This window comes from Macaca fascicularis, chromosome 14 (genome assembly GCF_037993035.2).
Source record: "Macaca fascicularis isolate 582-1 chromosome 14, T2T-MFA8v1.1".
Classification (NCBI taxonomy): domain Eukaryota; kingdom Metazoa; phylum Chordata; class Mammalia; order Primates; family Cercopithecidae; genus Macaca; species Macaca fascicularis.
Window position 1 is genome coordinate 34,265,624 of NC_088388.1, and position 26,039 is coordinate 34,291,662.

At 35.4% G+C, this 26,039-nt stretch overlaps 1 protein-coding gene and 1 pseudogene across 1 annotated transcript in view; both read left to right on the plus strand.

The window, feature by feature from the left end:
- DCDC1 (doublecortin domain containing 1) overlaps positions 1-26,039 on the plus strand; it is a 499,491-nt gene that overhangs the window by 69,930 nt on the left and 403,522 nt on the right. Inside the window, exon 7 of the mRNA XM_005578290.5 lies at positions 1,758-1,963. Coding sequence (XP_005578347.3) covers positions 1,758-1,963 — 206 coding nt within the window. The remainder of the gene's footprint in view (positions 1-1,757; positions 1,964-26,039) is intronic.
- On the plus strand, positions 11,273-11,957 carry LOC123568617 (cytochrome c, somatic pseudogene; annotated as a pseudogene).

Genomic DNA, 26,039 nt, shown 5'->3' on the forward strand with positions numbered 1-26,039 from the left:
TTTTGAGGTTTGTCCATATTGTAGCAAGTATCAGTACTTCATTATTTTTTATGACTGAATAATATTCCATCTATGTTATACATTGTACCACCATTGTACCAGTCATTCCATAATGATCATATAATTTTTATCCATTCATCTATTGATGGACATTTGGTTACCACATGTTGGCTATTGTAAATAGTGCTGCTATGGACATGTGTGTACATGTACTTACTTGAGTATCTGTTTTCAATTCTTTTGGCTATTTATGAACTCATCAACTTACAGTTAATATAGTTAACTATATTTAATATGTATTTAATATATTTAAACTATATTTAATATATTTAATAACTAATAAGTTAACTATAGTTAATATAGTTAAAATAACTCATTTTTCTATTATAATTTCTAATTCCTATTAATTTCAGTTTACAAAATGAAAACACACGGTAACAAATTTCTGTTAAAATGTTTTTTCTCTTTTTGAAGGCTTATGTCTATAGTCTTATAATCTAGTTTTAATTTAATCAGCAAGTGTTGTTAATCTGCTATGGTATATGTGTTTTTATATGTATATATGTTTGTCGGTAACAGAGAGAAAGAAGTGGGGGAGAATAGAGGGTTTTTTGTTGTTGTTGTTGAACATTTAATATAGTCATTCTGAGACTTGAAGGTTATTACAACCACTGGCTTATTTTTCATATCAATATTGGCAGATTTTATGTAAAGTAACATTTCTAGGTCAAAGAGGCCAAGCTTCTTTCAAGGTAAGTGCTAACAGAGAAAGATCATTTGAAAATCTAGGCAAATTTCAATGCAAAATAGCAATAAATGCAGCTATTTTCAGTTATCTGTAAATAAAATTATGTTTCTCTCAGAACAAATAAGAGCAGATGAGGGAGGGATCATTGTATTTTTGTAATTTATGTAAGAAGAAAATAAGATTAAAATAAATTGAATGCACAAATAAGTAGCTCAGATGCAAATTATTTATTTATGAAACAAAACCTCTTGAAAAGAGAAGAATGCTGACGGCAACTTAGAATGCAATATACTGCACTCCTGTTCTTACCCTTACATTTTCAAAGTCAAACATAGTAATTTAGTTGTGCTCTTGTTTATATTAGTGGGAGTTTTAAAACTTAAATTTCTGCACACAGCTTTGAAAATGTATAGGTCAAAATAAACTGTTAATGAAAAACTGTTTTTCATTTTCAGTGAAATAGTTTAAATCTCTCACCAAGGATGTCCTAGAAGGCACCTTCCTTCTAGTCACAGGAGAAGAATTATAGTATAATGTTACTATTTGGAGGTCAGCAACTTTAAAGCAACATGGATAAGAAATCATATTAAAAAGACAAGAAATGTTTCCCAACCCTAAATAACATAAAATTTCAGGACCTATGTAGTTTCATAGTAAGCTAAGGACATTGGACATTTTCAGTGGACCCTTTCAGCTGGGTGCATATAATCAGTAATAGAGGCATGCTAAGGTGAATTTTAATTAGGACTAAATTGTGGTATTACTCTTTCATACCCTGAACATCTGTTCCCTTCAGAAATGATGATTTATGCAGGCTATCAGAGCAGACAGCTTGCTACAGCTTATGTCACGGTTAGTAAGAAGCTGGTGGTAGCATTTCAGAAAACCCAGCATCTAAATGGAGACTGGCCAGTGTATAATATACAGGTAGTAGAGGGAGGGAAGTATGACGTGTCCATTTTTAATTTTGAAGCCAAATATTGACTTGACTTAAAAAATTATCTTCTAGACCATCTGTTGTTAATGAAGAAAGTAACTTGGACAATGAATGGGTTGATGCTTCCTACTGATGTCAAAAGACGGAAAACCAAGCCTGTTCTTTCTATTAGAATGAAGAAACTTACTGAGAGGACCTCAGTCCGAATTCTGTTCTTTAAGAATGGCATGGGGCAGGATGGGCATGTGATTACAGTGGGAAAAGAAACAATGAAAAAGGTAATTTTATATTAAATATTGAACTATGAATTCAATTTCAAAATTTTGTGGCTTTTGAAATGTGTTATGTTTTTTCTTCTAAATATCAATGTCAACAAATAAACTGAAATATTAAGGAGACATTATATAGAACTAAAAAATTCTATATAAACCTGTTTATAAGTCTGTTTATTGCACTAATACCACAAATTACCATAGCAAAGCAACAATATTTCAGGAAATTATTTGGCTAACATAGTTAGTCACTCACCTAGTTAAAATGTTATGTTTATACTAGAGAAAATATTCTAAACATTCTAATTAGTTACAATATTTTATAAGCTATTTAGATCAAAGCCAGTCTAACCTAGCTTCCAGTCTCAAATCTGCCTCTTTTCATTTAGAATACTGGTAAGACCTAAAAATATCCTTGTTCCTCTAAAGAATTAGCAAAGCCCCAAATCACTAAAGTGCAGTTTCAAAGTATTCATAGAAGTTTTAAAAACAAATCTAAGGGGCCCAAGAAAAATCATGAAACAAGCAAACTTTAAAAAAAAGTTAAAGTATTACTTGTCATACAAGCGCATGTTTTTTAGAAGGTGTTTGTACTTTCTAAAACATCTTTGATATTAAAAAAAATACCGAGGAGCTAATGGGAATTTGAAACACACACACACATTTTTATACAGATAAGGATTTTTCAACCAATTTTAAAGCAACCTAATAATAATATAGTAACAAATGTGTTGAGAATGTATGAGAGACAGTAAAACATAACCAAATGCCTAGGCTTGAATCTTGGCTTCACCATTCACTAACTATGAGGCCTTGGACACCTTTGTTTCCCTGAGCCTCAGTTTCTTCATCTAAAAAAAAACAGAGATAACAGTAGTACCTACTTCATAGAGTTGCTGCGAGGATTTAACGTGATATTATGCATGGAGTACAATGCCTGGCACCCAGAAAGTTCCCATTAAATGTTTCTAGTCTCATCTTTGAGACTCATAATATACACCTAACAGAAATTAGTTTTCTTTCTAATAGAAAATTTTTGTTATGAAATCAAGATAATTTTGTTATACAAAACTATTTCAAATTGAATGTTGCTTGGAACAGGTGAATAGTTGACTAGATATTGGAATTTTAATCAAAATATCTACTTCTTCATTTATTTGTTTTTGTGGTTGTTTTACAACCACAACTGGTTAAGAGCATTTACCAATGAGCTGGGAAACCTGAGTTTTGTTTCCTTCTCATCTGCAGATTTGGATTATGATATTAAGGGATATTACACAGCAGAGCAAATTGCTGAGGCAAGTTATAACATCTTCCCTGGCGATTTTGAAAAATAGAGAAGATGGACATATCTCTTGGACTGTTAAAATGCAGTCATTCTTGGAGATAGAAGCTAGGTTAGATAACCTCTTGAGTTCACTTCAGTTCAATCTCTGTAATTCCATGCCTTAGTGATAAAAGTGGAGTAATAGTCACTCTTACAGATTATATGTTCTTAGCTGAAAGGTTGAGTATAAATAAAAATGCCACTGCTATTTTGCTTTTTGTCTCTAGAGAGGAATTTATTTAAAACTGGATGATCAAGGAAGTCTTTAGCTTGCATTTTTCTTTTACAATTTGTAGAAAATATTTAAAGAATTTTCACAAATTCATGATAGAACTCATGATAGAACATGATTTAGTAACAAATGTATTAGTAAATATTTGCCTCAGTATCACATTTAAGAATGAGGTAAAGAAGAGGAGACAACAAAATGCTGATCTTGGGTGTCAATAAGAACTTGTTAGAAGGGAAAAATAAGACTTGCTAATTATTTTGTAAATAAAATTTAAATTTTGAAAGTGTTGTTGATAATCATAGGATCATGCTCTATTTATACATTAAACACCAAATCAGTAATAGAAATAAGGAAGTGTCATAGTCTTAAGAGAAAAACAAATTATTTTCTCTTTTATGATAAAACATTAGGAATGTTAGCTATTTTTCAATTACTACTAAGTAATGTAAAACTGAAGTAGAGTGTAAAGTATTCTAATATGGTGAAGGTTATTGCAATGGGATAAGAAGAGAATTATTGAGGATGAGTGTTACAATAAGGTAGTTAAAGCATAAAAGTCCTCTATGAGCACAGAATAGAGCCAAGGGGAAATGACTGTATGTTAATTACAAGGAGAAAATCAAAAGGAAATCCGTTTATTTACTTTAGGAAGTAATTAAGAAGTTTGAAATGAGGGCCAAAATGATATATTTCTTTACTAAACTCTAGAATACCAGAACTATAGCACATCTCTTTGCAATTTAAATCTGATGATTTTAGAATTACTTGATATGGTTTTAGTAATCACACAGCATGTGCTACTATAGGATATAGGCTAAACATCTATATTCATGGGTTGAGAAAGGTATTAAGAAAAGTTTGTGGGCATAAGATGCCAAATTAATGGGAAATGAAATATGGCTGATATGGATACACAACTTTGAGATTAGCATCCTGGTGGATAAGTTTTATTCTCTTCCAATTACATCTTGGATTCATTTTCAGATAATTGATGGCTGTGTGGATTATTTTATTATTCAAGATAGCATTTCCTTTCTGAAAAATGTTTGATTTTTTTCCAGTAGTTAATAATTATATCTTGCTTACTTGGGTTTTTGCTTGGTTTGCTACTATCACCAATAGCATGAAATTACAGTGCTGAAGAAAATGATGGAAAAGATAATGAAATGAATGAAACAATAAAAAAAAATTCGCTGTCCTCTTGCTCCCATTTGAACTGGCTGTTTTCTATGATCTCTATGCTGGGATCTGTCTTTACTATCAACCTGAGAATTATCATTCTCTCTCTCCTGTGTTGGATTTCTTTTCCCTGGTTCCCTAGTTTTCCCGTACCTCATCTATTCTACTGTGTGCATATTCCAGTGGCTTCCCAAAAAAGAGAATATGGATGGTGAATATTTTGAAATCTTGGGAAATATTTTTTCTTTCAAACATTAAAAGTATTGCTATATTGATTTTTGTTGCTAGTGTTGCTGCTGAGAAGTCTGATATCATACTGATTCATCATCCTTTGTAGGTGACACAAAGGATGAAAACATTTAGGACCATCTCTTTATTGATAGTGTTCAAATTTTTTTTCAAGATGTGCTGGATACTCAGGATGTCTTCTCAGTTTGAAAAGTGTCATCCTTTTCTTTTGAGATGTTTTATTGAACTATATATATTTCTGACAATATCCTTTTACTGTAGTTTTTCTGTTGTTATTTTATGGAGCTCCTACTTTTTTATGTTGGATCTTATGTACTGAACTTCTAATTTTCTTATCTGGGAGATTTGCTTATCTTTACCTCCCAACCCAGTGAATCTTTTGCTTCTCCTTTACCGTCTGTTTTTTTGGGGGGGGGAGTTGGAGGGGGGTTGGAGGCATTGCTTTTGTTTTATTTGGTTTTGGTCTTTAATGTTACAGACTACAGACTTACTTTAAATATGAGTTACTCCTCCATCAATATTTAAAATTGAAGAACCAAAAAGTTGGTTGAAAAGCTATGAGCATAGGTTTGTGTTATTGACAGATGGATTTCATTGGAAAATGTTTTGACTAGGATTTTTCATTGGGGTTGGGTTCCTAATTATCAGTGTCTTTTCTCTGGAGTTAATCAATTTCAGCAAATAAAGTCTGCCAATTTGAGCAATGTACTAGCCAAGTGGAGAAGGGGGTTAAGAGTTTCACTTTCAATATGTAGACTTTCATTTAATTCTCCTCTTTTCAGTAAGAGGTTTAGTCTCTCCAGAGAACAAATCTCGTGTCTTCTCTTCTGATAGCAAAAGTATAGTTGCCTACCTGGTTGATGTGGGAAGGGTTCTGGAGGTTTATCTGTTTTCTGTATAGTCAATCTGTTTTTAGCCCAACTTTTAGAGGTACCTAATGCCTCAAATTTATAAGCCTTTTTGGGGTTCTGCAATACAAATAAAATGTACTTTTACTAGTTTAAGTTTTGACTTTTCTGGTCTGCTAAATCATTTACCACTTAATTATCTTCCCACCTTTCTGGTTCTCTTTTTTGGAAAATAAATGTTAAGTGTCAATCTTTTAATATTGATAATAATTGATTAATAATTATTGATTTTTATAGATAAAAATGAGTAATTCTAATATTTTCTTCCTATCCCAATTGTTTTCCCAGTTTCTTGGGGTTTATGCAGCGTAATTTGGCAAACATAGTGTTAGCTTACTTCAATGAGAACAGAATACTTTTCCTCTGTTACCTGGAGGCGTCATATACTTACTGCAGGCAAAAGGCCCACAGTTTTTTCAAAGTGTGGTCCATAGAACACTTTCATCAGAATTGTCTGGCTTTTCTGTTAAAGGTTCAGACTCCTAGGCCCTACCACGCCTATTGAGTTAGCAATTCTTGAGTGTGGGCCCTAGTAATCTGAATTTCAACAAATGTCTCCAAATGATTCCTAGCCACTCTAAAGTTTGAGAATTCTTATTCCAGTGTTCTAAAATTTCAAACTTACTAATTGATGGAAATCTTCACAGACTTCCTTTTTGCTTGTTCTCCTGTACTTCTCATATAATTTAAGAGAAAAAAAAACTTGTGAGACAGAATAAAAGAGGTTGGGGGAAATTAGATAACTAGTTGTCAGATTAGAATGAGTGCAGGGAGTTCAGAAATCAGGAAATAGAAAACATCTACAAGCGGGCAGAAAAAGAGTGGTTATGTGTAGCAAGTCTGGCTTAGGAAAAAATACTCCCTTCATATTTATATGTAAACATATTTCATTGTAATTACTTTTTCCTGTTATTACTGAAAAAACATATAAGTATTGCGAGAATTACTGCTATATGAATTTCAAGGTATAAATAAGCAATAGACTTTATTAGATGCCTTTAAGCCAGGAGAAATATGTATTTCTATGATGTTTACCATTTATTAATTAAAAAAACATAATAAGCTTAAACAAAAAAGTAAGAAAAATTTCAAGCTTAAGAGGCCCAATTCAATTGAAATAACACAATATAATGATATGATTGTGGAATGTTCACACAGAAATTAGTAACTATGGCAGCAGAGATTTTCCCAATAGTGTGGGTAAAATAATTTAGAGAGTATCTTCAGAGATTCAAAAAGGAGCACCTGGGGTAGCAAAATTTGATTAAGGATGCTCAACATGGATTCCGACAGAGGAGGTCATGCATAATTAGTATGTTGGAACTTCTTTAAAGAGCTTTTTATGAAATATGAGGAAAAGTCCATTGATACTACTTATTATTGTTATTTAAAAATTAGGCTAGTTTTTTAAACCAGAGATTAAATCTGATTAAAAAAACAAAAGAAGAGTTTTAAAAATACGGAATTTGATAATATGGTTTATTCTCAAGAGGCTATGAATAGCCAGTTGCCTTTTCATTATTTAATGTGAATTTCTAGGATTATACAATTGAGTTATTTTAGAATATTATGTCATTATTTATAGTCAGATTTTTTTCTTAAATGAAATTCTAAAAAAAGCAAAAAGAGAAAGAATGTATTTAATAGAAATAAAAACAAATGAGAATTTTCAGTCTAAAGATTCATTTACTTTACTGATGGTAGTTAAGGAAAGTCCTTAATATTATTTAGGGGCAGTTGAGACATAAACATGGCCAGGCACGGTGGCTCACGCCTATAATCCCAGCACCTTGGTAGGCCAAGGTGGACGGATCACCTAAGGTCAGGAGTTCGAGACCAGCCTGGCCAACATAGTGAAACCCTGTCTCTACTAAAAATACAAAAATTAGCTGGGTATGGTGGCGGGCGCCTGTAATCCCAGCTATTTGGGAGGCTGAGGCAGGAGAATCGTTTGAACCTGAGAGGCAGAGGCTGTAGTGAGCCAAGATCACTTCACTGCACTCCAGCCTGGGTGACAGAGCAATACTCCATCTAAAAAAAAACCAAAAAAAGACATAAACATGACATTCAATTTGAAAGGTAAAATGTATTTCTGTGTTTTTTTTTTTTTTTTTTTGAGGCGGAGTCTCACTCTGTTGCCCAGGCTGGAGTGCAGTATTTTTGTGTTTTTTATTAAAATTATTTTATAGTTTTTGTATGCACATTTTATATTTTAACGTATTTAATTTTTAAGAATATGTAACAATAATGGTTACATTAAAGTGTTTATTAGATTCGTGTCCATGCATACCTTATCATTAAAGAATCTTTGATGAATTTTATCGAGTTTCTGGACATTAGAATCACAGGATTTTATGAAGTAATCTAGTCAAGCTACTCAAAAAACTGAAACTTAGACAAGCTAACTACCATATCCAAAGTGGATCAAGTAAAATAGCTGGTACTATAACCCATTTTCTGATTTTAAGAGCAATATTCTTTATTATTCAAAACTTCCCTTAATATTACTTTTTCTTAAATTTTAATTCCTACTGTGTCGTGTCTTAAAAATGATTTAACATAACCATCAAAAATAAAAACGTAAGACATCTGTTTCCAGTTGGAGTAATTAGTATCAGACTAGCCATTCCATTCTAAACAACTGAAAAACTGGAAAAAATATATGACAACTATTTTTAGGTATTAAACAACAGGAAGCATCAGCTATAATGCCTAAGAGAAGGGGAAAAGTTGAAGTGAGTCCTAAAGTTCACTATGTCTTTGTACCTGGAGGAATTTATGGATCATAGTAGAGAGAGAGGGAGGGAGGGTGGGAAAGAGTGAGAGAGAGAGAGAGAGAAGAGAGAATCTAAGAAAAGCACAGTGGTTCCCATAAACTGAAGAGAAAGACATCAAAGTTCTAGGTGGCTGAAATTTGCAGAGCAATACCATAAGAGGGAACTCTTTGTAGAATAGTTCTCAAATTTTGTGTAAGCATCCCCTCATGTCTTTGGCTGACTATTAAGTTGCTTATGCATAGGGTGAACTCCACAAGGCCTGACACAAACAACTGCCAGGAAAAGAACAACTAATTAGGATGTAAAAGGGAAACAAGTATGGGAATATGTGCAGGGTCAGGAGACATTTGCCTTTTGACCAGTTGGAGAGGAGAGGTCTTGTTGAACTTGTTAGACAAATTGATGAAGATTCCAGTAAAGGTAATTTATATCCACAAGAAAAGTTGATCAATAGAAACAGACCCCAAAATAGAGTTAACCAAAAAAGACATTTAAACAGTGATTATAAATATGTTCATGTATTTAAAGAAAACATGAATATAATGCAAAGAGAACTGGAAACTTAAAATAGAACCAGTGGAACTTCTAGTTCTAAAAAATACAATATCTTAACTGAAAAAAAAACAAAAAACAAAAAACAAAAAAACCTGGGTTTAACAGCAGGTTAGATATTAGAGAAGAAAAGATCAATGAACTTCAAGACAGGGCAATAAAGCTATCCAAACTGCAGTGCAGAGAAGCAAAAGGAAAGGACCGAAAACAAGGACTGAGTGTCGGTAACTTGTGGGATATCAATGAGTCTAATAGAGGTATAATTGGAGCCCTAGAAAGACTGAGAAGAATGTGAATATTTGAAGTAATAATGGTCAGAATTTTTCCTGAGTTCATGGAAAACAACCCACATATCTAAGAAGCTCAATGCACCTCTACTAGAAAGATAACCAGATTAAGGACATAAATCACATTGCTGTAAACAATGATAAATAGGAAAGCTTAAAAGCAACCAGAGGGGAGGAAACACATTAATTACAGGGATACATATGTAAGAATAAAAACTGACTTCTCTTCAGAAATTATGCAAGACAGAAGATAGCAGATACCTTTAAAGTGTGGAGAGAAATAATATGTTTAAAGTGCTGAAAGAAAAACTGGTCATCTTATTTTGTGTTACAGTAAAAATACCTTTAAAAAATCTTTCAAATAAAAGCATTCTCAGGCAAACAGAATATGAAGCACTTGTATCTAGCAGACCTATACTATGAGAAATATTAAAGGATATTTTTCACTGGAAGAAAATCATACCAGAAACAAATTTGGGTATGCACAAAGAAATTATCTTAAATATACATGGTACATTCACTTTTATAGACCCTTTGCTGCTTATTGAGCCATTCCCAGTACATTTAAGAGGATTAAAATTATGTTAAGAATGTTTCCTGACTACAAAAGAATTAAATTAGAAATAAATAACCAAATATATCAGGTCACTCACTCTCCAGCTGTGGAGAGTTGTTTAATGTAGACATAAAACTCCCTTTAATACATTTATCTTAATAGACTATATTTAATATTATGTATGTTATCTTTCTTTAATAGATTATATATATATTATCTTTAATAGACATTAAATTCCCTTTCATATATACACCTATCCTATTTGTCTTGTCCTTCTAGATATAGAACTCTAATACAACCTAAATTACCAAAACTGAGACAGAAGAAAATTTATATCTCAAAATCTCTGTATGTATTAAATAAATCAAATTTATGATTAAAAACTTTTCAAAAAACAAAATTCCAAGACCAAATGATCTCACTGGTGAATTTTATCAACCTTTCATGAGAAAATAATATCAGTTGTACACAAACCTTTTAGAAAATAGAGAAAACAGGAAAACTTCCCCTCTCACATGATGAGACTAGCATTATAAAGACATTACTAGAAAAGAAAATTCATACCACTATCCTCCTAACCATAGATGCAAAATTACTTCATAAAGTGTTAACAAATCAAATCCAACAATACATCATGATCAAGTGAGTTTTATCCCAGGAATGCAAAGTTGGTGTGTTAGTCCATTTTCATGCTGCTGATAAAGACATACCTGAGACTGGGCAATTTACAAAAGAAAGAGGTTTATTGGACTTATAGTTCCACATGGCTGAGGAAGCCTCATAATCATAGTGGCAGGGAAAAGGCACGTCTCGCATGGTGGGGGCAAGAGAGAGAATGAAAGCGAAATGAAACAGTTTCCCCTTATCAAACCATCAGATCTTGTGAGACTTATTCACAAACGCGAGAACAGTATGGGTGAAACCTCCCCCATGATTCAGTTATCTCCCACTGGCTCGCTCCCACAAAACGTAGGAATTACGGGAGTACAATTCAAGATAAGATATGGGTGGGGACACATAGCCAAACCATATCAGTTGGTTTAACAACAGATAGTGTAGGTGACCACCTTAAGAGAATACGGAAAAAGTCATATGCTCATTTCAGTAGGTATCAGAGAGGAATTTGACAAAATTTAATATTCACTTATTAAAAAAAATTTTCATAGCAAACTTGAAATAGAAGGGAATTTCTTCAATCTGGTCAAGAATGTGTACTAAACACTGATTTAACTGCATACTTAATGATGAAAGACTGAACCGTTTTTCCCTAAGATCAGGATCAAGGCAAAGATGTCCTCTCTTTTCATTTCAGCTTACCATGCTATCAGAGGCCCTACCCTGTGATAAGGCAAGAAAAAAGTAGTAAAAAGTGTATAGATTTAAAAGGAAGAAGTAAAAACTATTTTATTTATAGACAATGTGATAAGAGCATGAAATACCTTAAAGTATCTATATAAAAGCTAGAACTAAGGAATACATTCAGCAAGTTTGCAGGATACAAGGTCAGTGAAATTGTATATACTAGTGGCCATTAGAAAATGAAATTTAAGGAGAGTGGGACATCTGGCTTCAGAGCGGGAACCTTCATTGCACCAGTGACGAAAAAGAGAAATATGGGTGATGTTCAGAAAGGCAAGAAGAGTTTTTGTTCAGAAGTGTGCCCAATGCCACACTGTGGAAAAGGGAGGCAAGCACAAGACCGGGGCCTAATCTCCATGGTCTCTTCGGGCAGAAGACACGTCAGGCCACTGTATTCACTTACACAGATGTCAATAAGAACAAAGATATCACCTGGGGAGAGGATACACTGATGGAGTATTTGGAGAGTCCCAAGAAGTACATCCCTGGAATAAAAATGATCTTTGCTAGCACTAAGAAGAAGGCAGAAAGGGCAGACTTGTCAGCTTGTCTTAAAAAAGCTACTAATGAGTAATAATTTGCCACTGCCTTATTTATTACAAAACAGAAATATTTCATGACTTTTTTATGTGTACCATACTTTAATAGATCTCATACACCAGAATTCAGATCATGAACGACTGACAGAATATTTTGTTGGGCAGTCCTGATTTAAAACTAAGACTAGCTTCTGGTTAAATGAATATGTTCAGTTTTTGAATTTTAATAGAAATTCCAATTCAGTAAATGCTATCACTGTGTACCCCTTCTAAAGCTATGATTAGACTTCGTTAGTAACATTCAACTTTTCACAAAGATGACGAGTGCCATCTTAAAACTTACTGGAGATTGGTTTTATATTTAAATTTACATACTGGGTTATGTGAATATATTTAAACACTGGGGAAATTCCTTCACTGTCTCAGAACCAAGCAAGATTCACCTGTGTTTTGTGTTCATTTGCCTCTTAAAGGCAAGGGTTGAAGATAAATAAGGTAGCAATATCTACTTTATACTTTTGGCCCTAACTATGCCCATCTAATTAGAATTCCCTGTATTCAAAATGGTTCCTTTTACTTACTGAAAGGAATTTTAGTGTGGTTTATGTGTAATATCAAAGGTTATTTAACACTTCTCACATTTTATAGATGATCTATAAGGTCACATGCTTTTAAAATAGTAGCAAATCTTTTATTATTATTATTATTTTTAAATTTATTATACTTTAAGTTCTAGGATACACGTGCAGAACATTCAGGTTTGTTACATAGGTGTACACCTGCCATGGTGGTTTGCTGCACCCATCAACCCGTCATCTACATTAGGTATTTCTCCTGATCTTATCCCTCCCCGAGCCCCCAACCCCCTGACAGGCCTTGGTGTGTGATATTCCTCTTCCTGTGTCCATGTGTTCTCATTGTTCAGCTTCCACCTATGAGTGAGAACATGTGGTGTTTGGTTTTCTCTTCTTGTGTTAGTTTTCTGAGAATTATAGTTTCATCCATGCCCCTGCAAAGGACATGAACTCATCCTTTTTTATGGCTGCATAGTATTCCATGGTGTATGTGTGCCACATTTTCTTTATCCAGTCTATCATTGATGAGCATTTGGGTTGGCTTCAAGTCTTTGCTATTGGGAATAGTGCAGCAATAAACATACGTGGGCATGTGTCTTATAAACTTCACTCTTGAATTCTTTACATTCTAAGTCAAACTAAGTAATAATTTAGGATTGTCTTTAAACAGCCATTCAGAAACATAAAACTGTAGAACTGCTGTGTATTTGTGATTGGGAATGGTGCTTTTGCCAACTTAAAAGGATTAAACTAGAAGAGATATACACACAAAAAAAGAAAATGAAATTTAAAAATAAAATACCACAACACTCAAACACATGAAATACTTAACTATTCATTTAACACAATATGTGCAAGATTTATACAGTGAAAACAACAATTAATTGCTGAGAGAAATGAAAGAAGGCCCAAGAGATATATCATGTTGATGGACTGGAAACTTCAAAATTATAATGATGCCAATTTCTTGCAAATTGATCTATATAGTCAACATAATACTCATCAAAATTCAGCTGGCCTTCTCTTTGAGGAAAGGGGCATAAATTGACAAGATATTTCTAAAATATATGTGGAAATTCCAGAAATGCAAAGGAATTAGATAGCCAAATCAGTTTTAAACAAGAATAAATTTGGAGGATTTATACTACCTGATTTCTTTTAAAAAGTTGTATTTTAGTATTATTATTGTTATTTATTTTTTAAATTGACAAATAAAAATTGTATATATTTATGGTATACTACAGGATGATTTGAAATATGCCTACATTGTGGAATGGATAAACCAAGCTGATTAACAGTTGAATTACTTTAGATACTTATTTTTTTTGGTCATAAAAATCTACTTTCTTAGCAGTTTTCAAGTATATAATATACTGTTATTAACTATAGTCACCATTATAAACAATCATTCTCTTGAACTTATACCTCCTGTCTGACTGAAATTTTGTGCACTTTATAGCCAACATCTTCCTAGTCCTCCCACTCCCACTGCAGCCTCCTGTAATCACCATTCTACTCTCTGCTTCTATGAGTTTGACTTTTTTAGTTTTCACATATAAGTGAAATCATGTGGTATTTGTGTTTCTGTGCCTGGCTTATTTCACTTAACATAATGCCCTCCAAGTTTATCCATGTTGTTGCAAATGACAAGAGTTTCTCCTTTTTAAAGGCAGAATAGTATTCCATTTACACTACCTGTTTTCAACATCTATTATAAAGCTAAAGTAATCAAAACAGGATGATATGGGAATAAGAATACACATAGAAAGCAAAGAAACAAAATGGAGAGTTCAGAAGTAGACCCACACATACATGGGTAAATCATTCTTGATAGAGTAATTCAATGGCGGAAGAGACAATGTTTTTGATAACTATTGCTGAAACAATTGGATATTTCTGTGTGATAAGAACTTACCTCACAACCATTCATGAAAATTGATTTAAATTGATCGCAGATCTTATTATAAAGAGTAAAACTATACTAATTCTCAGAGAAAACATGGGAGAAAATCTTTGCAACCTTGGGTAGGCAAATATTTCTTAGGACATAAAAAAATATGAACAAAGACATAGAAATCAACCATTAGCACATGAAAATATGCTCAATATTATTAATCATCAAGGAAATGCAAATTAAATCCATGATGAGTTACCACTATACACACATTAGAATGACTAATATTTAAAAGACTGACAATACCAAGTGTCGGTGAAAATGTGGAGAAATGGCAAATCTTATATTTAGCTGATAAGAATGCAAAATGATACAGCCACTTGGCAAAATAGTTTGATAGTTTCATATAAAGTTAAACTTATACTTAATTACAATCTAGCAATCTCATTTTTAGATATATACCAAGGTAAATAACATATGTCAACACAAAGACTTCTAAGTGAATGTTCATAGTTGTTTTATTTGCAATTAGCCAAACTACAGACAGTACAAAAGTCCATATACCTGTGAATGGATAAAAGATTATGATATATTTATGTCAAGGACTATTTTTCAACAGTAAAAAGAAATGAGCATTGTGGTAAATGAATGAAACCAGGTATGAAATATTACATGCCATGAAATTGTAAAACAGATGAACTATTCTCTAGTGAAAAAAACCAGATTATTGGTGATTTCGGGCGAGGAGTATTAGGTTGCAATTGGAAAAGAACATGAGGAATTTTGGAAGGTAGTGGGAATATTCTGTGTATTCACTGTGGTAGTTACACATGGGTATACATTGTTCTATCTGCATCAACTGCACCTACTTAAAATAGGTACAGTTTATTTCATGCAAATTATAAATCAATAGAGTGGATTTTAAAAACAAACAAAAATAATAATATGACTAGAATTGTAATCTGGATCATTTAATTATTCTTAAGAAAATTCCCTCTGGTCATCTACTTCTCATTCACATTCTAAAAATAAAATACGAAAACACCACAGAACACAAATTCACGAGAAATAGTTGCCTTTTCAAATCATATTTATGTTCATTACTAGTGAGAGCAAATAACTAGATTTGGTGTGCATTCTTTCACTTACCTTTATGAGAATAAGACAAATAATAGGGCAGCATATTAAGCTCTAGGATTTATTCAGGAAAGTACTTTTAAGGTACTTAATAAGATGGGTACAAATTTAGCCCAATCTTCTGGCATTTTCTGGTTAACATAATGGTAATAATTTTGATTATAAGTCATTTTTGTAAAATGTTGGCCTGAGCAGAGACTTATGCCATGGCATTTGATTACATTTTAATTCTTTGAAAATTCATAAACTATTTGACAGCCTTTCAATAAGAAAAAAAAAAATTCTGTAAAAACAGATTCCCTTTCTCAAAATAATCATAATAAATGATAGTTCTCTTCTACTGAGCAAGTACAATTAATTGCCAAAGGTGAAGTATTTTTAGTAATCCAAATGATTAGTTTCACAATTATCCATTCATTTTCATAATTTTCAGCTTGATAAATTTCATCTAAAATTATTCCCTAGATTTTTAATTAAATGGTTTGCTTTTTAGGTTTATATAGTGAATACTGTTGTAATCTATTTGGTATACAAATACTCACTGAATTAGCTGAATAGATTTTCATCATTTGAGGAACATGGGACAAAAAATGTATTTTTCTGTCAGGATAACTTTAACTGCAAATAACAGATTCCTGATTGAAACAGACTTAAGCAAAAATGAAGCAAGAAAACCAGAGGTAGGGCAGCACCAAGCATAGTATGACAGAATTCCAACTGTGATCTCTACAGTTTTCTGGAGTTTGTGCTCTTTCATATGTTGGTAACAAGATGGTTGCACAGCCAGGTATAACTATGTGCAGAGGCACAAAAGGACCATCTCTTCTCTATGAAAGATTAAGCCTTTCCCAGAAGCTCCTGCTTATGTCTCATTGACCAGAACTGGGTTATGTGTCTGTCTCAAACCATTCACTGACAAGGGGCATGAGACTACAATAGGTAATTTAGACACATCAAGATAATTGTAGGCTGGGCGCAGTGGCTCTTTGGGAGGCCGAGGCGGGCGGATCACCTGAGGTCAGGAGTTCAAGACCAGCCTGACCAACATGGAGAAACCCTGTCTCTACTAAAAACACAACATTAGCCGGGCATAGTGGTGCACACCTGTAATCTCAGCTACTGGGGAGGCTGAGGCAGGAGAATCACTTGAACCCGGGAGGCGGAGGTTGCAGTGAGCCGAGATCAAGCCATTGCCCTCCAGCCTAGGCAACAAGAACGAAACTCCATCTCAAAAAAACAAAACAAAACAACAACAACAAAAATATAATTGTAGTCTTCCTTGAGTCAAGAGGGAGAAAAATCAGTATAGTAAGGATGAGGGTGGAGAATGGATATTGGATAGGCAGCCAACAGTATTACTATACACGTGAAGAAGTTTTCTTATTTTATTTCCTAGGACTTGCAAAAAGTTAGTGCTCTGGTACTAAAAAGAATTGGTTATTTGAAAAAAAAAATTCTTCTGGAATTATGCATACTTTATAGCATAATTTCATAAAAGCAGACAATTTTTTGCTAGCTTATCAAAATCTTGATCAAAAGATATTTATACTAAAATGAGTTTAAATTAGGAATAATATATATTAACTCTTTTATTCATTAATTCAAAATATTTTTTGACTACTAATGTCTGCCAAGTACCTGGATATGGTGGTGAGCAAAACAAGCCATGGCCTTGTTCTCATGGAACTTTTAGTCTAGTGGTGGACAAAGAGATTTGTAAAATAAATCCAGGTGTGGTGGCTCACACCTGTTATCTCAGCAATTTGGGAGGCTTAAGCAGGCGGATCGGGAGGTCAGGAGTTCCAGACCACCCTGGCAAACATAGTGCAACCCTGTCTCTACTAAAAATACAAAAATTAGCCTGGCATTGCAACAGGCACCTGTAGTCCCAGCTACTCAGGAGACTGAGGCGGGAAAATCACTTGAACCCGGGAGGCAGATGTTTCAGTGAGCAGAGACTGTACCATTGCACTCCAGCCTGGCTGACAGAGTGAGACTCTGTCTCAAAAAAAAAAAAAAAAAAAAAGGCATTTGTGAAATGATCATATCATTAAATGTGGAGTAGGTGGCATAAGGAAGGCTTCTTTCCTTTCCTATGAGGCTGCTCTCCCCCTTCATATGGTGACTTTTTGATTCCTGGAATACATCCTGCTTGCTCTGCTATGGAGCCTTTTCATATGCTGTGTTCTCTGAAATAGTTCCCCACTCTCAATATCCTCCACTTGTTTCCAGATAAATCCAGTTTATCTCTTCTCAGAAGCTTTCCTTATGCCATCTACTCCACATTTAATGATATGATCATTTTATAAATGTCTTTGTCCACCACTAGACTCAAAGCTCCATGAGAACAAGAACCTGGGTGTTTTTGCTCACTGCAATATCCAGGCACTTGGAAGATAGTAGTAGTCAAAAATATTTTGAATTAATCAATAAAACAAACATATCAATTTGGGAGTTGTCAGTATGTAAATGGAAGATGAAATGTTGGGGTACCATTTAGTTTGCCTTAAGAGAGAGGCAGAAAGAAGGCTAGGACTTACCTTGATAAACCCAAGTGAATGAATATGCATGATCCCATGAAGAAGACAAGAAAGCAGGAGAAAAAAATAGTGGATTCTTGTATCTCAGGATTTGTTCATGCTGGATATGGTTTGGTTGTGTTCCCACCCAAATCTCATCTTTAATTCCGACATGTTGTGGGAGGGACCCTGGTGGGAGGCAATTGAGACATGAGGGTGGGTCTTTCACATTCTGTTCTCATGATAGTTAGTCTCATGCAATCTGATGGTTTTATAAGGAGGAGTTTCCCTGCACAAGCTCTTTCTCTGCCTGCTGCCATCCATGTAAGACATGACTTGCTTCAATTTGCCTTCTACCATGAGTGTCAGGCCTCCCTAGCCATGTGGAACTGTAAGTCCACTAAACCTCCTTCTTTTATAAATTGCCCAGTATTGGGTATGTCTTTATCAGCAGCATGAAAATGGACTAATACAGTAAATTGGTACCAAGAGTGGGGTGCTGCTGTAGATAGCCAAAAATGTGGAAGTGACTTTTGAGCTGAGTAACAGTTAGGGGTTGGAGCAGTTTGGAGAGCTCAAAAGAAGATAGGACAAAGTGGGAAAGTTTGGAGCTCCCTAGAGACTTGTTGAATGGCTTTGACCAAAATGCTCATAGTGATATGGATAATGAAGTCCAGGCTGAGGTGGTCTCAAATAGAAATGAGGAACTTGTTGGAAACTGGAGCAAAGGTGACTTGCTATATTTTAGCAAAGATACTTGTGGCATTTTGCCCCTGCCCTAGAGATTTGTAGAACTTTGAAATTGAGAGAGATGATTTAGGGTATCTGGTGGAAGAAATGTCTAAGCTGCAAAGCATTCAAGATGTGACTTGGGTACCGTTAAAGGCCTTCTGTTTTATAAAGGAAGCAGAGCACAAAAGTTTGGAAAATTTGCAGCCTAACAATTCAATAGAAAATAAAATCCCATTTTCTGAAGTTTAAGCCGATTGCAGAAGTTTGTATAAATAATGAGGAGCTGAAGGTTAATCCCCAAGACAATGGGGAAAATGTCTCTGGGGCATGTCAGAGGTCTTCACAGCAATGCTCCTATCACAAGCCTGGAGGCCTAGGAGGAAAAAATGGTTTCAAGGACCAGGCCCAGGGTCCTATACTGCATTGCAGCCTAGGGACTTGGTGTCCTGCATCCCAGCTGCTCCAGCTGTGGCTGAAAGTTTAGGCCATGGCTTGAGAGGGTGCAAGCCCCAAGCCTTGGCAGCTTGTGAGTCCCTACACAGAGTTCCTACTGGGGCACTGCCTAATGGAGCTGTGAGAAGAGAGCCACCATCCTCTAGACCCCAGAATGGTAGATCCACTGACAACTTGCACTGTGCATCTGGAAGCGCTTCAGACATTCAACACCAGCCCATGAAAGCAGCCAGAGGGAGGCTGTGCCCTGCAAAGCCACAGGAGTGGAACTGCTCAAGACCATGGGAACCCACTTCTTGCATCAGCGTGACTTGTATGTGAGACATGGAGTCAAAGCAGATCATTTTGGAGCTTTAAGATTTGACCACCCTGTTGGATTTTGGACTTGCATGGGGCCTGTAGCCCCTTTGTTTTGGCCAATTTCTCCCATTTGGAACAGCTGTATTTATGCAATGCCTGTACCTCTAGTTTATTTAGAAAGTAATTAACTTGCTTTTTATTTTAATTTACTGGATGGAAGGGACTTTCTTTGTCTCAGACGAAACTTTGGACTGTGGACTTTTGAATTGATGCTAAATGAGTTAAGACTTTGGGGGACTGTTGGGAAGGCATGATTGGTTTCAAAATATGAGGACATGAGATTTGGGAGGGGCCATGAGATTTGGGAAGGGTGCATGAGATTTGAGAGGTGAAATGATATGGTTTGGCTGTGTCCCCACCCAAATCTCATGTTGAATTTCCATAGGTTGTGGGAGGGACCTGGTGGGAGGTAGTTGAGTCATGGGGGTGGGTCTTTCCCGTGCTGTTCTTGTGATAGTGAAAACGTCTTATCAGGTCTGATGGTTTTGTTTTTTTGAGACGGAGTCTCACCCTGTCACCCAGGCTGGAGTGCAATGGCACGATCTTGGCTCACTGCAGCCTCTGCCTGCTGGATTCAAGTGATTCTCCTGCCTCACATCCTGAGGAGCTGGGATTACAGGTGCCTGCCACCACACCCAGCCAATTTTTGTATTTTTAGTAGAGACGGGGAATCAACCATGTTGGCCAGGCTGGTCTTGAACTCCTGACCTCATAATCTGCCCACCTTGGCCTCCCAAAGTGCTGGGATTACAGGCATGAACCACTGTATCTGGCCTCAGGTCTGATGGTTTTATAAGGAGAGGTTTCCCTGCAGAAGCTCTCTCTCTGCCTGCGCCATCCATGTAAGATGTGACTCGCTCCCCCTTGCCTTCCACCGTTATTGTGAGGCCTCCCCAGCCCTGTGGAACTGTAAGTCCACTAAACCTCTTTCTTTTGTAAATTGCCCAGTCTTGGGTATGTCTTTATCAACAGTGTGATAATGAACTAATACAATGCTCAAAACAAGTAAGATTTTTAATTTGTCCTTTGGATTTGTCAATATAGTAGTAATTGGTAATCATTGTGAGAATTATTTCAGTAAAGTGATGGTAAAAAAGCCCAACTGGAACAGGCTGAGAATGAATGGGAAGAAAGGAAAAGAAACAGAGAGCATGGACAAATCTAAGACATTTAACTGTAAAGTTGAGGAGTAGCTAGAGGGAGATATCAGGTAGGTATGGGGGGATTTAATTTTCAAGATAGAAAATACTTATGTTTCAATATCAGTGGTAACAGTCTAGTTGAGAAGCAGTAGATGAATATACATGAGAGAGAAGAAATGATGGATAATGTAAACTGCTTTAAAAGTTGAGAGCATACATAATTGAAAGCATAAGTGGAATATTGACCTTAGATAGGAGCAGGAACTCTTGTAATATAACTAGAAGGAAAAAGAGTGGATGACTATAGAAATAAATAGGCATGTAGCTTTGATAGCAGTAAGATGAGCCTTCAAATTTCTCTCTGACATAGGAGATCATGTCATCTGCTGAAAATGAAGAGGCAATTAACGAAGGAAAGGCTAAGTGGAGATAAGGAGATTAGAGATTGTTGGAAATACTCTGTGGAAAGTGGGAGAGAAATTTGACCAAAGAAGTGAAATAGAAGAGACTGGGCAGTACTGAGGGACCATGGAAGTTGGTGATCGTGAATGATAGTAATGTTGACATGTTCAGTTGTGTGACTTTCTCCAGCAGCACCAGGCCTCTCAGTGTGCACACAGAGAGGAAAGTGAAGGTCGCTCGGAGTCAGGATTTTGCAAGCTATGTGTGGTAAAAGTTATCCAAGAATGAGGAATAATGACTAGAGTTAGAGAATATGATATGCTTGAACATCAAGATCCTGGGTGTTGGGGGCAGTGCTTGTTTGTTTTTGTTGAATAAGAGAGTTGGGGAGAAATTATTTTGAAATAGCGTTGTAACACCACTTTTCAAACTTGAGATTGTGTGATAGGAGAGAATAAAATCTTACCACTTGAGAGGGCCTTGAAGAAGTTAGTGACCTCAGGGGAAAGCCTAGTTTCTTTTAAAAGAGGTTGTGGGGCTAGTCAAATTTGTTGATCAGAGGACATGTTTTCCGAGTACACAATGGAAGAGCTTTAGAAATGAATAAAGGAGTTCAGGCTAATTTATACAGAACAGGAAAATACAGAGCTTCATGTGAATGTTGATGCAAAACTTTTTCCATAAAAGGCAAACAGAAAATAATTTTGGTTTTGCAAGCCATAAGGTCTCTGTAGCAACTCTCTCAGCCTTGCTGTGATAGCATGAAAGCAGCCATAGAAAATATGTAAATGATCAAGTGTGGCTGTTTTACAAGAAAACTTTATGTACAGTACTTAAATTTGAATTTCATATTTAAATCTATCACAAAATATGATTCATCTTTTGATTTATTTTTTAGGAATTAAAAATGTACAAGCCATTCTTAGCCTATAGGCCACACAGAAACAAGCTATGGACTGGAATTGGCCTTTGGACTGTAGTTTGCTAACTTCTGCAGTAGAGAATCTTTTGAGGAGAGTGTGTTGGGGAAGTGTAAGTTGGGGCTTATGCTTCCAGGTGTTAACTCATAAAACCGTATTAAAATGTTTCAAGGTTCTCTGTCTTTGAGAAGAACTAACATTTTTGGGGTCTAATTGGCTTATCAACCTGGTTCACATGACCTGCGGTGATGTTGGCCTAAGTATACTCTCTCATGTGAACTGAGGTAGTGGCAACCCAGAGGTTCTGGCCATTCCAGGAACTGCAAACTCTGTACCAGATATGTCTGGAGATGGAGTTGACTCCCAGATCTGTAAACAAGTAGATTAAACTGAAAAGATTGTGGAATATTTCTTCCCAGGTACTTTTCAAAAAGATTCTGGTTTTACAGCATGATGATTTAAAATTTTAGTATCAGAAGAGTTTCTAAAACTTAAGCTGTATGTAATTAACAGGCCAGGTGCAGTGGTTCATGCCTGTAATCCCAGCATTTAGGGAGGCTGAGGCAGGAGGATCACTTGAGACCAGGGGGCTTGAGACCAGACTGGGCAACATAGCTAGGCCCCATCTCTACAAAAATTAAAAAATTAGCTGAGTGTCTTGTGGTACATCTGTTGTCCCAGGTGCTTGGAAGGCTGAAGTGGTAGGATTGCCTGAGCCTGGGAAGTTGAGGATGCAATGAGCTGCGATCATGCCACTGCACTCCAGCCTGGGTGACAGAGCAAGACTCTTCTCAAAAAAAAGAAAAAAAGGAATTAACAAAATATGAATTTGTAAAAGTAATATTTTAACAAGCTTAACAGGTACAGTAGTGGAAATGCTATTTTAATTAACCTTAATATTAGAGCAAGATGACACCATAATGTACTTTTCAATTGTAAATCATAAGAATGACCTTACAAGTAGAAGCTTCATTTCAGGGCTTTTGACAGAAACTTATAGTGATACTAATTCATACCACTGATAATTTACTCTGAGAAAATAATTACTGAAGGCTGGCATTGCTTAAACACTGCAAAGATTTTTCATTCTTCAAGTAGGAAGGAATGACAGTGTTGCTCATGCATTATTAAATTTTAGTATTTGATTTTCTAATGCCAGTTTTAAAATTCGTTTAACTCTTAAAACTCGCACAAAGGTTTGGTTTGCACACACATTTTTACTGATGTTTTAGCTCAATGAAAAGGGGAGTCTTTGAGTTAGAAAATGTTGTAACCAGTCAGAATGTCTATTATGAAAAGTCAAAAAAACAACAGATGCTGGCAAGGCTGTGGAGAAAAGGAATGCTTATACACTGTTGGTGGGAATGTAAATTAGTTCAGCTACTGTGGAAAGCAATATGGAGTTTTCCCAAAGAACTCAGAATTATCATTTGACCCAGCAATCCCATTACTGATTATATATATTCAAAAGAAAAATCATTCTGCCAAAATGACACATGCACTCGTATGTTCATCACAGCACTGTTCTGAATAGCAAAGATATGGAATCAACCTAGGTGCCCATCAAAAGTGGATTGTATAAAGAAAATGTGGTACATATGCACCATGGAATACTATGCAGCCATAAAAAAGAATGAAAGTATATCCTTTGCAGCAACATGGATGCAGCTGGATGCCCATTGTCCTAAGCAAATTAATGCAGGAACAGAAAACCAGATACCACATGTTCTCACTTATAAGTGGGATCTAAACATTGGGTACTCATGGACATAAAGATGGCAACAACAGACACTGTGAACTCCTACAGGGGGAGGAAAGGAGGGACTGATTTTTTTAAGACTCAAAGGCAGCAATATTTAAAATAATTTTTAAAAATTATTGAAATTTTGCTTGAAGTAAATGGGACTACCTTCAAGTAGATTATAGTTTTACTTAGTTTAATTGGTAAATTGTAACTTTAAAGGATACTTAGATATTTGAACCTTCACTCATAACTAGGAAATATAAATTGTACCAAAGGACATCATTATACTTTTAAATACAGTAATCACTTCATAATATTAAGCTTCATAATATTAAGAAATTGAAAACTGAATATGAGGACTGGAAAGATAAGTAATGTGGGGTTGTAAAGAGGAGATTATGTCTTGCTTAGGGTCTATAAGACCTACTGTAGATCCTTAATAGTATTCAGACATGATTGGCTAAGGAGCAATTTGTGCTGAATTATCTCCCTTGAGTATTTCTGTCACTTAGAGTGATGGTGAAAGTGATCCATTTTCACTTTCACTCCAGTGACAGGAGAATTTTGCCAGTCAGACACCAACTGTGTTAATTAGAGTATTAAAATAAAAACAAGCATGGATCCCGTGCCAGTGTCAGTCAATATGTTCCACTCCTCTTTTTGTTTCAAGCCAAAAGAACACTCTAGTTTCTTTTCCTGATACTTCTTTCTTATATTTTGAACATTGCTTTCCCAGCATCTTTGGTAAAGACTGAAGTCCATGGGATAGGGGTCCTGGATGAACTTGTGGGCAGTAGTTACTGAAGAAACTGACCCACAAGAGTAAAAAAGAAGGCAGGAAGAATAACCGGGGTTATTTAGAGAACCACTAGGTTGTTACATTCTCTGCAAGCACTTCGTTATTTAACCAGGTAAAGCATTGCTGTTGTGAATGATCTTTTCCTCATAAATTAGAAAGCTCAAGAATATTCCTACCTGGGGGTGGTGGCTCATGCCTCTAATCCCAGCAATTTGGGAGGTTGAGGCATGTGGATCACCTGAGGTCAGAAGTTCGAGACCAGCCTGATCAACATGGAGAAACCCTGTCTCTACTAAAAATACAAAAAATTAGCTGGGCAGGGTGGCGCATGCCTGTAATCCCAGCTACTGGGGAGGCTGAGGCAGGAGAATCACTTGAACCTGGGAAGCAGAGGTTGCGATGAGCTGAGATTGCACCACTGCACTCAAACCTGGGCGACCAGAGTGAAACTCCATCTCAAAAAAAAACCTGTAACATTATTCCTAATTACGAGCAGGTATGCATTCTTGATTGTGAGAAAAACAGCAGCAATACATTGCTCTGAATTGCTCAATGCTCTGAATTGCAGCTAGTGTACAAGAAACATGCAATGCTGTGAATGGCCACGGGAGCATGTGGTCCATGGGGACATGATTAGTTATGTATAGTAGTAGAGTAGAATAAAGGCTGAGAACCTCTGGTACATAGAGCCTAAGAAAGACCAATTTGTCAAATTGATTAGTCAGTTAAATATTTACCTTTAATATTCAACCTGTCTTTTGATAGAGCAACTGTATAAACCAAATCAATCACAATGTTTGAAGGCTGTTCTATAGGCTGAAAGGAAAGTTCAACTTTGCCTTTATATAAACACTAAGCTATTGAAATACGTACATTGTCACAAAGCTAATGAATGGTTAAGCTAGGACTAAATTATGGGCTCCAATAATAAAGTAGGGACAGAAGTGAGCAAAAAGAGGCAGGTAGTATCAGCAGCTGAAAGATGGTTTGAGCAGTTGAAAGATGTTTTGTTTACTATAATCATATTAATATAATTCACATTGTCCTTCAGTAGTAGTTCTTGGTTATGGGAAAGTAATATTATAGCTGGGAATAGTAAAAAATGGATGGCAGAGCCCTTTCAATTTCAATTTGGAAAATATTTTGTATTTTTAGATGAATATGGTGAATTTCATGTTTTGGAACTTACTACTGAAAACCTAATAACAACCTGCCTCAGGTTACCTGACACTCCTCAAACCCCTTCTGTTCCCTTGATTTTCCTCATCTTGTGAGTAGAACTTTCTTTCCAGCTGAAGCATGTTTAAGTCTTCCTTGAAGTTGGAAAGATGATTGCCGCATTGGGTTCAAAGGGCCACATGTAAAATAACAAGAACAGGTCATGATATTATAATATTTTAAAAGAGTGCATATTAGAAACCATTAAAGGTAAAGTCCTTG